This window comes from Rattus norvegicus, chromosome 6 (assembly GCF_021556685.1).
Source record: "Rattus norvegicus strain SHRSP/BbbUtx chromosome 6, alternate assembly SHRSP_T2T, whole genome shotgun sequence".
In the NCBI taxonomy this organism is placed as follows: Eukaryota; Metazoa; Chordata; class Mammalia; order Rodentia; family Muridae; genus Rattus; species Rattus norvegicus.
The window spans coordinates 105356976-105370222 of record NC_141539.1 but is presented as its reverse complement, the minus strand read 5'-3'; the positions used below and the strand labels follow the sequence as shown (position 1 = coordinate 105370222).

At 48.5% G+C, this 13247-nt stretch overlaps 1 protein-coding gene across 3 annotated transcripts in view; it reads left to right on the top strand.

Moving 5' to 3' along the window:
- Window positions 1–13247, top strand: part of Actn1 (actinin, alpha 1) — a 94936-nt gene that overhangs the window by 75610 nt on the left and 6079 nt on the right. For all 3 annotated transcript variants that reach the window (NM_031005.4, XM_087554880.1, XM_087554882.1), the window contains 9 exon segments: window positions 1440–1532; window positions 2814–3044; window positions 5143–5290; window positions 7905–8055; window positions 9177–9285; window positions 10195–10335; window positions 11625–11807; window positions 12020–12154; window positions 13062–13241. In NM_031005.4, the coding sequence (NP_112267.1) occupies window positions 1440–1532; window positions 2814–3044; window positions 5143–5290; window positions 7905–8055; window positions 9177–9285; window positions 10195–10335; window positions 11625–11807; window positions 12020–12154; window positions 13062–13241 (1371 nt within the window).

Here is a 13247-nt window from a genome sequence, read left to right as displayed (position 1 = left end):
TCAGGAGTCCCAGAGTCTCTATACAGATGACTCTTAGATCCCTCTGCCCACTCCCATGTTCTCCTCTTGGAGCCCCAGCTGTTCCAATACCCACACACCATAGGATAGTCTCTTGACATTTCCCTTGAGCGAGCTTTAGGACATTTTTGCTCTGTCCCCATCCCCTGTGTGTCCCAGCACACTTACTCACAGGCATGGGTTTGGTTGCCTTTTCCTCTTTGAAATTTTTCTTGGAAAAAGCCACATGTCATAGACTTTCCTTCTGGTTCTCGGGAAGTTCTTCACGCTCGGTCTCATTTTGTGGTAACAGAAGGTCTTTCTGTTCATTAACCAGATTTAGGTTTTGCCGCCTTTTCTCTTACACCAGATGTCCTCTGTAGGTCACCTGTCCCAGGGTCTCTGGGTTCATATCTACTTTTTCATAGGCATTGTCCTCTCTAAACCATCTCCTTTCTACCCCGTGGTCCCAAAAGAGCTTCAGAATCAAAGTGTAGGGTTGGCACATGTATAGAAACACAGCTCAACTTCAGAACCACTCAAGTGGGCCAGGGGTGGCAGTGAGTACGTTTACACCCAGCACTCGGGAGGTAGAGGCAGGCAGATCTCCATGAATTCAGGGCCAGCCTAGTCTACAAGAGTTGAGTTCCAGGATAGCCAAGGCTACATGCAAGATGTTGTCTCAACAAACAAAACCCCCAACCACTTAATTGGAGTGGATTTGGAGCCCAGGGTCCCTGCTGGTGTTGGATAAGAGCATCTTTTCCAGCCACCAGAGTCTCCATGGGGCTAGGCCTTGTGGCTGGCTACCTTTCCATCCCTCATTCTTCTGGATGCTGAGGATGATCTCTGGTCCGCCATGGCCCAGTGCTTGGTCCACCGTGTGATCTTAGCTGAGCCATCAGTATTTGTGCTGGGTTTCCTAGGCTTGCCCCTAGTGCTGGGTTGATCCTTACATCTTATCCTCCGTGCACTGCCACGACCTTAGGTTTTCTCTAAAGGTCTTTGAACCAGGAGCCTTCAGAGAATCTTCAGGGACCCTAAGAGACCTCATTGTCAGCCAGCACTTTCTCCTCACATCTTCAAAATCCCATCAAATCTAGCTCAAGATTCCCAAGGCCTGTGATGCCTAGAATTCCAGGCTGGGCATGAATTTCTTCCTCTCTCCACCTGGCCTGAGATATTTGAATGCCTTGGTTACTTGATTAATTTCTTCCCAGCATGCATGATGGAAATCAGCCCTTGTCCAGGGCTGGCAAAGAGGTGCTGATGCAGAAGACAGTGGGGGTTGGGGGAGGGTGGGAATGTGACTCAGAGCCTCTGGGGCTTCTTTCCAACCGCATGGAGTGGCAGAGTGGAAGGGGTTTGTTGGCACAGGTGTGTCCATGTACCCCTGCTGCTGGGGACAGGCTGGTCATGACCTTTCTCTGTCTCATCACCAGGCGGAAACAGCAGCCAATCGCATCTGTAAAGTGTTGGCCGTCAATCAAGAGAATGAACAGCTTATGGAAGACTATGAGAAGCTGGCCAGTGATGTGGGTACCCCCATGTTTGTTCTTCTAGCCTGGCCCCAGCAAGGCCCTGTATTATACCCTGAGAGAGTGAAGCCCCCAGGATCTGTACCTGTATTGTCATTCTGCCCACACAGTCCCAGGCTGGTGTAGTGCATGATCCAATCAACCACCATTAGCATAGGGCCGCTTGGTTCTGGGCCTCTGGGAGCGCAGAAGTGAAGTCGGGGAGATGGTCTCCAGGCTATAGTGGGCCTGGGAAATGCCTTCACCTCTCTGCCTCTTGCTTTCCTTCACTTACTGAATGGGAGTTGAGCCCTTTAGACCTCAGAGGCATTTGCAGCCTGATAAACTGCCCCTTGGGAAGGCTTGCCTGAACTAGATAGTACAGGGCTGTGCCAGGTACTTAGAAGACATGTGCCAGGGAGGGCTGAGTACTGTCTCAGGCTTGGTACTTAGCAGTACTTAGTACTTAGTAGTCAGGCCAGCAGGGGACAGGATGGGAAGAGGTTAATCAGCTGACCTGCTGTCCTTTGGTTAAGGTGCTGCTTGCTTCCTCCTTACAGACCTCAGCCCTTTGAACTTTTCCCCTGGCCGTTCAGTGGCTTTGCCCTCCAGCCGAGTGAGGAGAGCCAGTTGCCCCGGCTTTAATCCCTGCTTCACTGCTCCGGCCAGTCACTGCAGCAAGCTGCGTGACCTGGCAGAGCCTTGGAGACCTCCTCTACAGTGAGGGGGTGATCGTAGCACTTGACCATGTAGTATTTCTATGATTATTCCTGTGAGTCACTTTGTGGGTCATGCCTGGCAACGTGCAGGTGTCCCACCTGCTTCCTGTCATCCACCCTAGTAATCCTGCGTCTTCTTCCTCACCCTCACCATGGCTCCAGGATAGAAATCTAGGCTGTCCCAGAACCTAACCTCTTCCTCTGGGGCCAGAGGTTCCCGTTCTGTTCCACTCCTGCTTGGTGAAGATGAGGAAACCGAGGCCTGGCCAGACTTAAGCTCAGGTCTCCCTGCTTTTAAAGCAGCCCGTGGTTCTTTGATTCTTCCTGTATCGGGGCAGAGAAGATGAGGGATGTGGGCTCTGAGCTGACCATATCCTGGTCAACTTGGAGGAAGTACCCAGAAGCCTTCCTACATGGCATGGTGAGGTCTTCGTAGGTAGTTGGTTGAAGGGAGTGTGCCATCAGGAGAGACTTTTTGCCAGCCCTCTTCCTGGGAGGGGAAGGCCTATGGAAAAAAGGCAAACTGGCCCTTGCACATCCTTACCCTGGTGCCCTTCTTTCCTCTGTCTCGACACCTCAGCTGTTAGAGTGGATCCGCCGCACCATCCCATGGCTGGAGAATCGGGTGCCCGAGAACACCATGCAGGCCATGCAGCAGAAGCTGGAGGACTTCCGAGACTACCGACGCCTGCACAAGCCGCCCAAGGTGCAGGAGAAGTGCCAGCTGGAGATCAACTTCAACACACTGCAGACCAAGCTGCGGCTAAGCAACCGGCCTGCCTTCATGCCCTCCGAGGGCAGGATGGTCTCGGTGAGTGCCAGCGGCAAGTCTGGGGCCTGCCCGGCCGCCTCTATCCCCCAGCTGCTTGGAGGTGGGCTTTCTTCTACCTACAAACCATGTTTCTTACACTTTATCACTCAGGCGTGCGCCCAGGCACAAAGGGACAGCCACTTTCTCCCCCTGACTGTCCGGTTTGTCCATCTCAAGCCCCGAGCATTCCAAACACCCCTACACCTTAAAAAATAAACTTTTAAACAGAATATCTGGTCGTACTGAACCAAACAGTAATGTTAATTTTTAATTTCATATAACCTTGAGTACTTTCAAAATAAATAACAACAGCAAAAACAAACCCACTTTTGTTATCTTAAATAAAAATTAATTTTCGTAGTATGGTTCTAATATGCTAATAAGTAAAATATTAAGAAGTAGAAGTTGTTTATGATCTTATTACCTACTATAAATTTTGTTTTAAGGGGTTGGGGATTTAGCTCAGTGGTAGAGCGCTTGCCTAGGAAGCGCAAGGCCCTGGGTTCGGTCCCCAGCTCCGAAAAATAGAACCAAAAAAAAAAAAATTTTTTTTTGTTTTAATTTGAAAAGATATTTATTTATTTGCTTACATTATTATTATTAATTATCATTATTATTATAGTAGTGATCCTAGGCACTGAACCCATGTCCTCATGAATGTTAGGCAAGTGCTCTGATTCAAGTGCTAGCCCCTTCTCTATTTTTTTCTGGGAGATAGGTAGGGTCTTGTCAACTCCTTAGACTGGCCAAAGACTTTCCAGTGTAGCCCATGAAGACCTTGACTTAGGATTCTCCTGCCTTAGTATTCCAAGTAGCTAGGATTTCAGGCCTGTGCTATTAAGTCCAGTTTTAATCGTTATGTATAAATATAGTTTTAAGTAATTCTTCATGCATGCTTTATATAAGATTCTTTCAAACAAAAACACCTATAAGGAGTTGAGTGTGACACATGTTTATAATCCCAGCTCTTGGGAGTCTGAGGCAGGAGGATTATAGCAAGCTCGAGACCAGCCCAGGTTGTATAAGCTAGACCCTATCTGGAAAACAAAAACAAAACCCTAATATCCAAATCAATCTTCTGTATCACGAGTGCCCCTCCATTATGTCCTCTTTTGTGTTTTACCATCCCTTCCTTCCCCTTTATCCTTCCCCAGGGCTTTTTGAGCCTGGAGAATACAGGACAAACTCATCAAGGTAGAACCTTTTATCCCTTCGGACAATGAGTAACAATAACAACAAAAACCGAGCAAACCAAACCCAGACACACTGAGCAAGGCCGGAGAGGCCAGGCCAAGTGGGAGGAGGTGGGAGCAAGATGGTCTTGCACAGAGGAAGTAGGCCTGTGTGTGTGTCATACAGGCAGTTTGGAATACCAGTCCCTTAAAGCTCAGGGCTTAATCAGATGCTTTAGGGTTGTTAAAGTCACTGTGAGCTAAAGGTAGTGCCTCTGATGTGGGGCAAATGCCTGCCGCCTGCCCAGGAAGATGGTGCTCACACTGGCTCTGCCCTAGCTGTTCCGGCTGGGTACCTTATACAGAGGGTATATGCATTTCTTTCTGCTCATGATCGTGCCTGACTCTCTCATCCAAGCTGCTCTCCAGAGCCTAAAGTCCAGAATCTGGGGTCCTTAGCTTAATAGGACGATGCATATCTTGGATCTTGTCTGTCAGATTGCTTCATTCTTTTTTGTTTTTTTCCTTCAGAGCTGAGGACCGAACCCAGGGCCTTGCACTTGCTAGGCAAGCACTCTACCACTGAGCTAAATCCCCAGCCCCAGATTGCTTCATTCTTAATTGGTCTGGTCCTCTGGCTTGTTCTTGGGCCTCGGAGACTAGCCAGGATCCTGTTGGAAGCTGGTCTGTGCAAGGGGGTTCCATGGCTGGATGGCCTATGTGGACTCAAATTCCTTTCCTATCCAAGAGTCGGGGAAATACTAATTAGGTGATAGAGCTCTGTTGAAGGAGTCTGGCCAAGAAATACTAATTAGGTGTGGAGTAGTTGACTGTGGTGTGCATGGGTGCTAAGATCTGGAAGCATCTCTTCCTGGAAGGCTGCAGCCCCTCCGGGTTCTCTGAGCCTGTGCTCCCCATCTCTGCAGGATATCAACAATGCCTGGGGCTGCCTGGAACAGGCAGAGAAGGGCTACGAGGAGTGGTTGCTGAATGAGATCCGGAGGCTAGAGAGGTTGGACCACCTGGCAGAGAAGTTCCGGCAGAAGGCCTCCATCCATGAAGCCTGGACAGACGGTGAGGCAGAGCCAGCTCCCGCCTCTGACGCCCACCCAGCCAGCCACCAGCTATAACTCCTTTCCTTTTGCTTTTGTTCGTGGCATCTGATCTGTATCTTCAGAGTTCTCTGGCATTAGACAAGTTCATTAGCCTCTGGTTGCTTTGGTTTCTGTGTTTGTAAAGTAGGGACATTAGTAGTTCCAACCTCCTGGGTCTGTAAGGGCTAAATGGTGAGATCGCAGGCAGGCTGAGGATTGCTGAGAGCAGTTTGTGAGAGCACTACTCTTGCCTTGTTCGGATCACTGCCACTGGTTTTTCCAAGTCCTTCAGTGTGGCTCTCGGTCCTGCTGACACACTGTCCCTGAGAAGCATGGTCAGTTTGTCTGTTTCCAAATCTCTGACATGTAGATGTTAGTGTCCCTCCTATGTAGTCACCCAGGCTGGTATCTGGCGTCTGCTTAGTGATGCTGAGGGTTAACTGAATAGAGACAGTCAGGCAGGATGGGGCTTTTCTTCAGAAGCTGGTTTTGGTTAGAGCAGTTGTTCTCAACCCATGGGTCTGGACCCCTTTGGGGGTCAACTGTCCCTTTCACTGGGGTCACCTAAGACCATAAGAAAATGCAGATGATTTATGATTCATAACTTTACCGTTGGGGTTCACCACAGCATGAGGGGCTGTACTAAAGGGTCGCAGCATTATGGTGGAGAACCATGGTGTAGAGTGTGGAATGGCTCCCACCCATTTTCCTGCACTCTGCTGGCCACATTGGCTGGAGCCCCAGAGGCAGAGCCAGTGGTCACTGGTGCTGTAAGACTTCTTTATTCAGCCCCAGGTCATGTCCCTTTGGCCTTGGGCTGGGAGTGAACAGGGAGGATCACAGTCTATAGCCAAATGTGAGTGTCCTAGGTCGGTAAGAAAACAGCCAGCTAAGTGGCACATTTAGGATCCCATATAATTAAGTACAGAGTGGACAGGCATGGTGGCGATCGCTGGGCCTGACTCACCCATTTGTATATTTTGTTTTACTTTATTTTTGTTTTCATTTGAAACAGTTTCATCATGTAGCCTTGGTTGACCTAGAACTCACAGTGGAGACCAGGCTGTCCTAGAACTTCGAGATCCAACTGCCTCTGCCCCCTAGTGCTGGGATTAAAGGTCCACACCGGGGCTGGGGATTTAGCTCAGTGGTAGAGCGCTTACCTAGGAAGCGCAAGGCCCTGGGTTCGGTCCCCAGCTCCGAAAAAAAGAACCAAAAAAAAAAAAAAAAAAAGGTCCACACCACCACACCCAACAGGAATTCATTTCTTGAGACTAAGGAATTAACCCTAGCCATGGAAGCACACAGGGGTATCTGCCACAGGTCAAGCTGGGGTGGGGTTGGGTGTGGTGCCCCACAGAGCAATGAGCAGCTCTGTTGAAGGAGTCTGGCCAAGAAAATATTCACATCCATGAGTTCTGTGTCTCAGGATTCAACCAGCTTTGAAGCAAAGTACTAAGAACAGAAAGGAATTATGTCCGTGTTGAGCTTATGCTTTCTTGTCATCATTCCCTGAAGAATATGGGTGAGAAGCTAGCTGGATAGCATTTATACTAAGCAACTTGAGTGGTTTAAAGTATAGGGAAGAATATATGGAGATTATATGCATATACTGTGCTGTCTTATATAAGGGATTTGAGCATCTTGGGATATGCTTAGGGGTCCTGAAATGAGTCCCCTACAGATCTTGAAGGACCACTGTATCCAAGAAGACCATGAAGCCAAAGTAGTAATTCTGATAACGTGTGCTACTAAATAGTTTAAAGGCAGAAAACATAATTTATATAGGAATAGATAAATGGGTTTATTTGTAAATTAAATCTTAAACTCACTGAGTTACAATTTTAAAGGGAATGGGAGGGGGAATTCAATACCAGAAGAGAGACAGAAATGCTTTACTGTTGTGCATAGCTTAACCTCACAGACCAAGAAGGTACAAACATCCTGTGGTGGCCAGCATAGCGGATGTTACATGTAAGCAAGTTCGCCCCTGTCCTGAGAAGGTCCTTCCTGAGGCAGCTCGGAAGGTTTTTAGAGAGGTTATTTTTCATCCCTGCCTTCCTCTTCTGAGAACAGGTTCAAAACTGCAAGAGCTGCCTTTGCCCTAGGCATGACCGATGGTCCGAGAAGGCTCTAACCCCCATGGATGTGTGGAGCAGAGAGTGCAGATCCCTGACTGCACTGAGAATGTCTAGGAAGGGGGTTCCTGCTGGGCTCTCAGGACTCATCCATAGTAACAGGGACAGGGACATTCGAAACCTGGGTACTGATGAAGTGCTTGGCTTGTTTCGCTTTGGTTTTTCCTGGTTATCCCATATAGCATATATTGCTGTGTTTCCTGAAGTTAGGAAGCAAATGTCTGGCTTCATGCGTTTCTACAACTAGTTTAAATGGCCTGGAAACCCTCCCTTGAGGTAGTGGTCTTTCCAGTCCCTCCCCACAGTTGGATATTCGTGCTACATGTCCACTCTCTGTACATTGCTACACAGCGAGCACCTCCATGAGAAATACCCTGACAAGCAGAGCTGGGACTAGACCAAACATGCTTGCCGAGCTCCTGCTCATCCATGTCTACCCCTCCCCCCCGGCCCCAGGCAAAGAAGCCATGCTGCGGCAGAAGGATTATGAGACGGCCACCTTGTCCGAGATCAAGGCCCTACTCAAGAAGCACGAGGCCTTTGAGAGTGACCTGGCTGCCCACCAGGACCGCGTGGAGCAGATCGCGGCCATTGCCCAGGAGCTTAAGTACGCCTGCTCTGACCTCTCTCCCTTTGGTGCCCCAGCATGTGTCTGAGATCTGCTTTCTCAGCTGTTGTAGATGAGGGTGGGAAATAAGGGACTGTACAGACAGATGGTACTTGGCGTGGGGGTGAGGAGAGTTGTGCCCACGTGGGAAAGGAGGCAATACAGAAGGCAAGGCCCCTTCCTGGTGGGAGAGAGCTCCAACCATTCCACTCTTGTGCAGACATTTGGTTATATCACCTATCACCAGGGCAAGACCAGAGGATGCTCACACCCTATTTTATTTGATTTTGCCTTTTGTTTTTTAGGGTTTGCATAGGGTTTGCTACCACATTTTTATGTATTTTTTGTCTTGTTTTTAAATTGTGTAAGAGAGAGTGTGTGTGCATGTGGGCATATGCTCGCCATGGTGCAATGGTGGTCAGAGGACAACTTGAAGGAGTTGGTTCCTCCTGTTTTTACTGTGGGCTCCAGGGCTTGAACTCAGGTCTTCAGGCTTGCACAGGGTGCCCTTTCTTGCCAGCTCAGATTTTGTTTTGTTTTTCTCTTGAAACCGGGTTCAAACTCTGTAGCCTAGGCTGGCCTAGATCTCAATGTGTAGCCCAGGGTAGCCTCAACTATGTGGCAATCCTCCTGTCTCAGTCTCTTAGGAGAGTATGGAGATTGCAGGCATGAGTCACCATGGCCCAGCTCCCAAGCCTTGGTCTGTGGCTCTGAGCTTTTCCCTTGGGCCTCAGCAGCTTCCTGTCATCGGTCATTAGAGTCACAATCAACTTTGGTTGGGGCAGGGACTGTTGGAGGGGAGTGGCCACCTTCCCTGCTTTCCGTTTCTTTTTTTTTTTTTTTTTTTTTTTTTCCGGAGCTGGGGACCGAACCCAGGGCCTTGCGCTTCCTAGGCAAGCGCTCTACCACTGAGCTAAATCCCCAACCCCTGCTTTCCGTTTCTTAAATTCCGAAGAGGCAGGAATGGGAGGGTGCTGGATGGTGTGTGGAGGAGGGCACTTTCATTTCCATCAGCACCATTAGTGTTCCCAACATTCCCAAGAACAGGAACAGCAGTACCCCCTTAAACCTCTCAGTCTGTGTCACTGTCACTTGACTCCTTGTCTCCTCTCATTCCACAGTGAGCTGGACTATTATGACTCACCAAGTGTCAACGCTCGATGCCAAAAGATCTGTGACCAGTGGGACAATCTAGGGGCCCTGACTCAGAAGCGGAGGGAAGCTTTAGAGGTAGGACCCTCTTCCTCAGTTCTTTGCTTTATGAATTCCCATGATGCCCTGAACCATCTCTTGCTCTGACCTGTTGGAATGACTCTCTTTGATTAGAGTGTGCAAGTGGAGATCTGTTGCTACTTTGTGGGTTCTTCTTTCTTCCACCCTCCTCCACCCCTCTTCTTCTACCCTTTCTACCCCCTAACACTAAGTAGGAGAGAAAAGGGGATAGAAGGGGAAGGGATAATGTTATTGATAGTCTATTTCCTGCTGATTAGGAGCATTGAGTTCCTTGGAGCAAGTTTGATCTTCACTGTTAACTTCTTACTGTTTCTTCTTTGTACACAACTATTTAACAAACCACAGCAATCACTGACCTACAATGCCTCTTGGGGCCCTAGCATTTATATGCCCTGTCAAGAGTCCCCAGAATTTCAAATGTCATACACTTGCAGAAACTCTCTGCAGCTGCAAAATCACGCCCCTGCTAGAGCATGAAGCAAATCATAGTCAGCTGCTGTGGACAGTCTAGAGCAGCCCCGTGTCCCATACCAGGGATTAAAACAGATACATATTCCCATAACATTTCTGTCTTTTTAAAGAAACCAGAATTCTCACTACAGAGACCCTCCTCCTGTCTCAACGTTAACTCATCTTGCAGCTCAGTGAACTTGTCAGCCTAGCTCTAGCCTTTTGAGAGCTGTCCTATTCTGTAAACCAGACCCTCTTAGGGCCAGGACAAGTTGATTCCAATGGGAGATGTCCTGTCAATTGACAACCACAACTCAGACCCACTCAAGAACTGGTTCCTTCTGCCTCATCCAGTCCAGTGCTCCTAGATCAAGATGCTTGGGTCGGGGTGGGAGGGTGGGGTGCTGACTCTGGGTGTCACTCTGTTAAATATTCTGCCCCACTTGATACTCCCAGCGAACAGAGAAGCTGCTGGAGACCATCGACCAGCTATACTTGGAGTACGCCAAGAGGGCTGCACCCTTCAACAACTGGATGGAGGGAGCCATGGAGGACCTTCAAGACACCTTCATCGTACATACCATTGAGGAGATCCAGGTGGGCAACCCCAAGAGGCTGGTCCTTTTTAGTATAAATTGAGGAACAAAAGCCTAAGGGTTCCATAGATTAATAGTATTGGCATATGAGATCACATGACTTTTTTAAGATTTATTTTTATGTTGTATATACTGGTGTTTTGCCTGAATGCATGTAGGTACACCACTTGCATATATTGCCCAGATTCCCCTGGAACTAGAGTTACAGGTGGTTGGCTATGGTCATATGTATACCAGGAACTGAACCCTGGTCCTCTCTAAAAGCAGCAAGTGCTCTTAACTGCTGAGTCATCTCTCCAACCTCCTACCCCTACAGGGTCTTTGTACTCACTGTGTACTCCTGGTTAGTCTGGGACTCACTAGATCATGCTGGCCTCAAACTCACAGAGATCCTCCTGTCTCCACTGCCCAAGTGCTGGGACTAAAGGAGTATGTCGCCATACCCAGTCTAGCACTTAGATTATTTTGACAAAGTAATATGTGCACATAGTATAATATCCTAAAGATAAAGGGATACTAAGGCAAGGTTGTCTTCCCATAGTCCTCTCTGGCCCCCACTCCCCTTTTCAGGGGTAAGTAATGTATAAATAGAGTCTGCGTGTATACAGACAAATGCATTTCTCTATGTGTTCTTTGTACCTTTTGTATACACAAAAATGTAGACTTTATTATATATCATATCCCAAATCTTGACTTTTAACATTAATCTTAGAGCTCCCATTGGCTCCCATCTTCCTCAGTCTCTTGTGTAATTATAGAACATTAGATCCAAATGTTTGCAGGGGCTAAGGATATAGCTCAGTTGGTAGTATGCTTGTCTAGCACACATGAAGCCCTGAGTTCTATTCCAACCACTGCATAAAATGAGTATGTGAGTGCATGTCTTTAATCCTAGCCTTCTCAAGGTAGAGGAAGAAAAGGGGATTTTGCAGGAAGTGGAAGGAACTAGTATTGGAAGAGGTTACCTGGGGAACAGGACTTGCCCCACCCCCATATGACTGCTATGGTATCGAACATCCCCCAACAGTGACTGTTGAGTCACCAGCCCTCAGGATACAGCTGTTGTCCTGCGGGCTCTGCCCTTGCTTTTCTCTAGCTATCCTGTCTTGCTGGTTCTCTGCCTTAAGAACTTGGTTTGATGTCTCCAGGTCTTTGCTAGGTGTGGAACTTGGCTTTCAGGGCTCTTCAACTCTTTCTTTCCTACCTCTTGGACTCGCTTTGTTTACTGCGTCTGAGGAGAGCCCTGACTCCCCCTGAGTATCAGTACTCATCATGCCATTGTCTATCCAGGGACTGACCACAGCCCATGAGCAGTTCAAGGCTACCCTCCCGGATGCAGACAAGGAGCGCCTGGCCATCCTGGGCATCCACAATGAAGTGTCCAAGATTGTCCAGACCTATCATGTCAACATGGCAGGCACCAACCCCTATACAACCATCACACCTCAGGAGATCAATGGCAAATGGGACCATGTGAGTTGAAGGGCGGATGGGCCTAGGCTGAGCCATCGTACATTTCTTAAGGGTGGGATTTTTATCTTTATCAGTGAGTGAATTTCTAGTCCAAGTTGACATCTTTACTCTTGCTGTGTTCTGACTTGCCCCCTTTCCTCAGTGGGGCCCCCACTTTCTCACCTGAGAGGTGTCTGGCCCACCCACAGAGTCCCCCGTTGTTCCCACCCCAGGTACGGCAGCTGGTGCCCCGGAGGGACCAGGCTCTAACAGAGGAGCACTCGAGGCAGCAGCACAACGAGAGGTTACGCAAGCAGTTTGGGGCACAAGCCAATGTCATCGGACCCTGGATCCAGACCAAGATGGAGGTGAGTTTTGTCATGGGAAGCAGGCTGGGAATGTTCTTTCTCTTCCTACTTAGCACCATTCCAGCCAGCCCAGTCACCTGCTTATTAGGAAGGACCATGACATCTCGAGGTCCAAACCCATGATTATTCAGTTGCAGGGGGTGACGATGGTTTGGTCCCTGTCTCTGTTGGAGCAAAGTAGGATGCTATAAAGGAGCTACCTATGAAAACCCCATAGGAAGAGTAACATAGTCAGCTCAGGCCCTCTGGGCTGTCTTGTCTTTATGACTGCTCTCCAGGCAGTGGGTCTAATTCTTTTCAGAAAGAGAATGGAGCCTCTCAACAGGTATAGAATATTTTGTAGGATGGGAGGATCAATCAAGGAAGGAGCATGGCCAGGGTGTGATCACTGAACATCTTGTGCGTGGAGTCCGTGTCAAGTTTACACACATATGTGCACTCAAGCACACATGCACACACACACACACTCATGTGCATGCATCCCCAAGACTCTACTTGTAAATGCTTGGTATGTTTTAACAGGACTGAACTGAATGAACTTGCTTTCACCAAGAACCATTTACATGAGTGAGTGGCTGGCAGAAGTGTACATTAGGCCTGGCTCCTGGAGATGAATGGGGTTCAGTAGGGACTGGACAACCTTTCTAGGAGACAAAGCAACAGGGTTGTAGAGGAGGCACATCAGGTGAATTGAGAAATATGAGGGCTCAGCATGAGATAGATGGAAGATGGCTGGGTATAATTAGAGGATGCAGCCTCCCTACCAAGGATCACCGTGCTAAATATCTGTTCCTGCTAAGTGTTGCCAGTGCTAACCTCTTTAGGGCTAGGAGAAGTGACCATAGGGACAGGTCTCTGCCCCGTGAGTGCAGAGTAAGGTGTTATGACATCTTTTTCTGATGAGCAGGAGATTGGGAGGATCTCCATTGAGATGCACGGTACCCTGGAGGACCAACTCAGCCACCTGCGGCAGTATGAAAAGAGCATCGTCAATTATAAGCCAAAGATTGACCAGCTGGAGGGCGACCACCAGCTCATCCAGGAAGCACTTATCTTCGACAATAAGCACACCAACTATACAATGGAGGTAAAT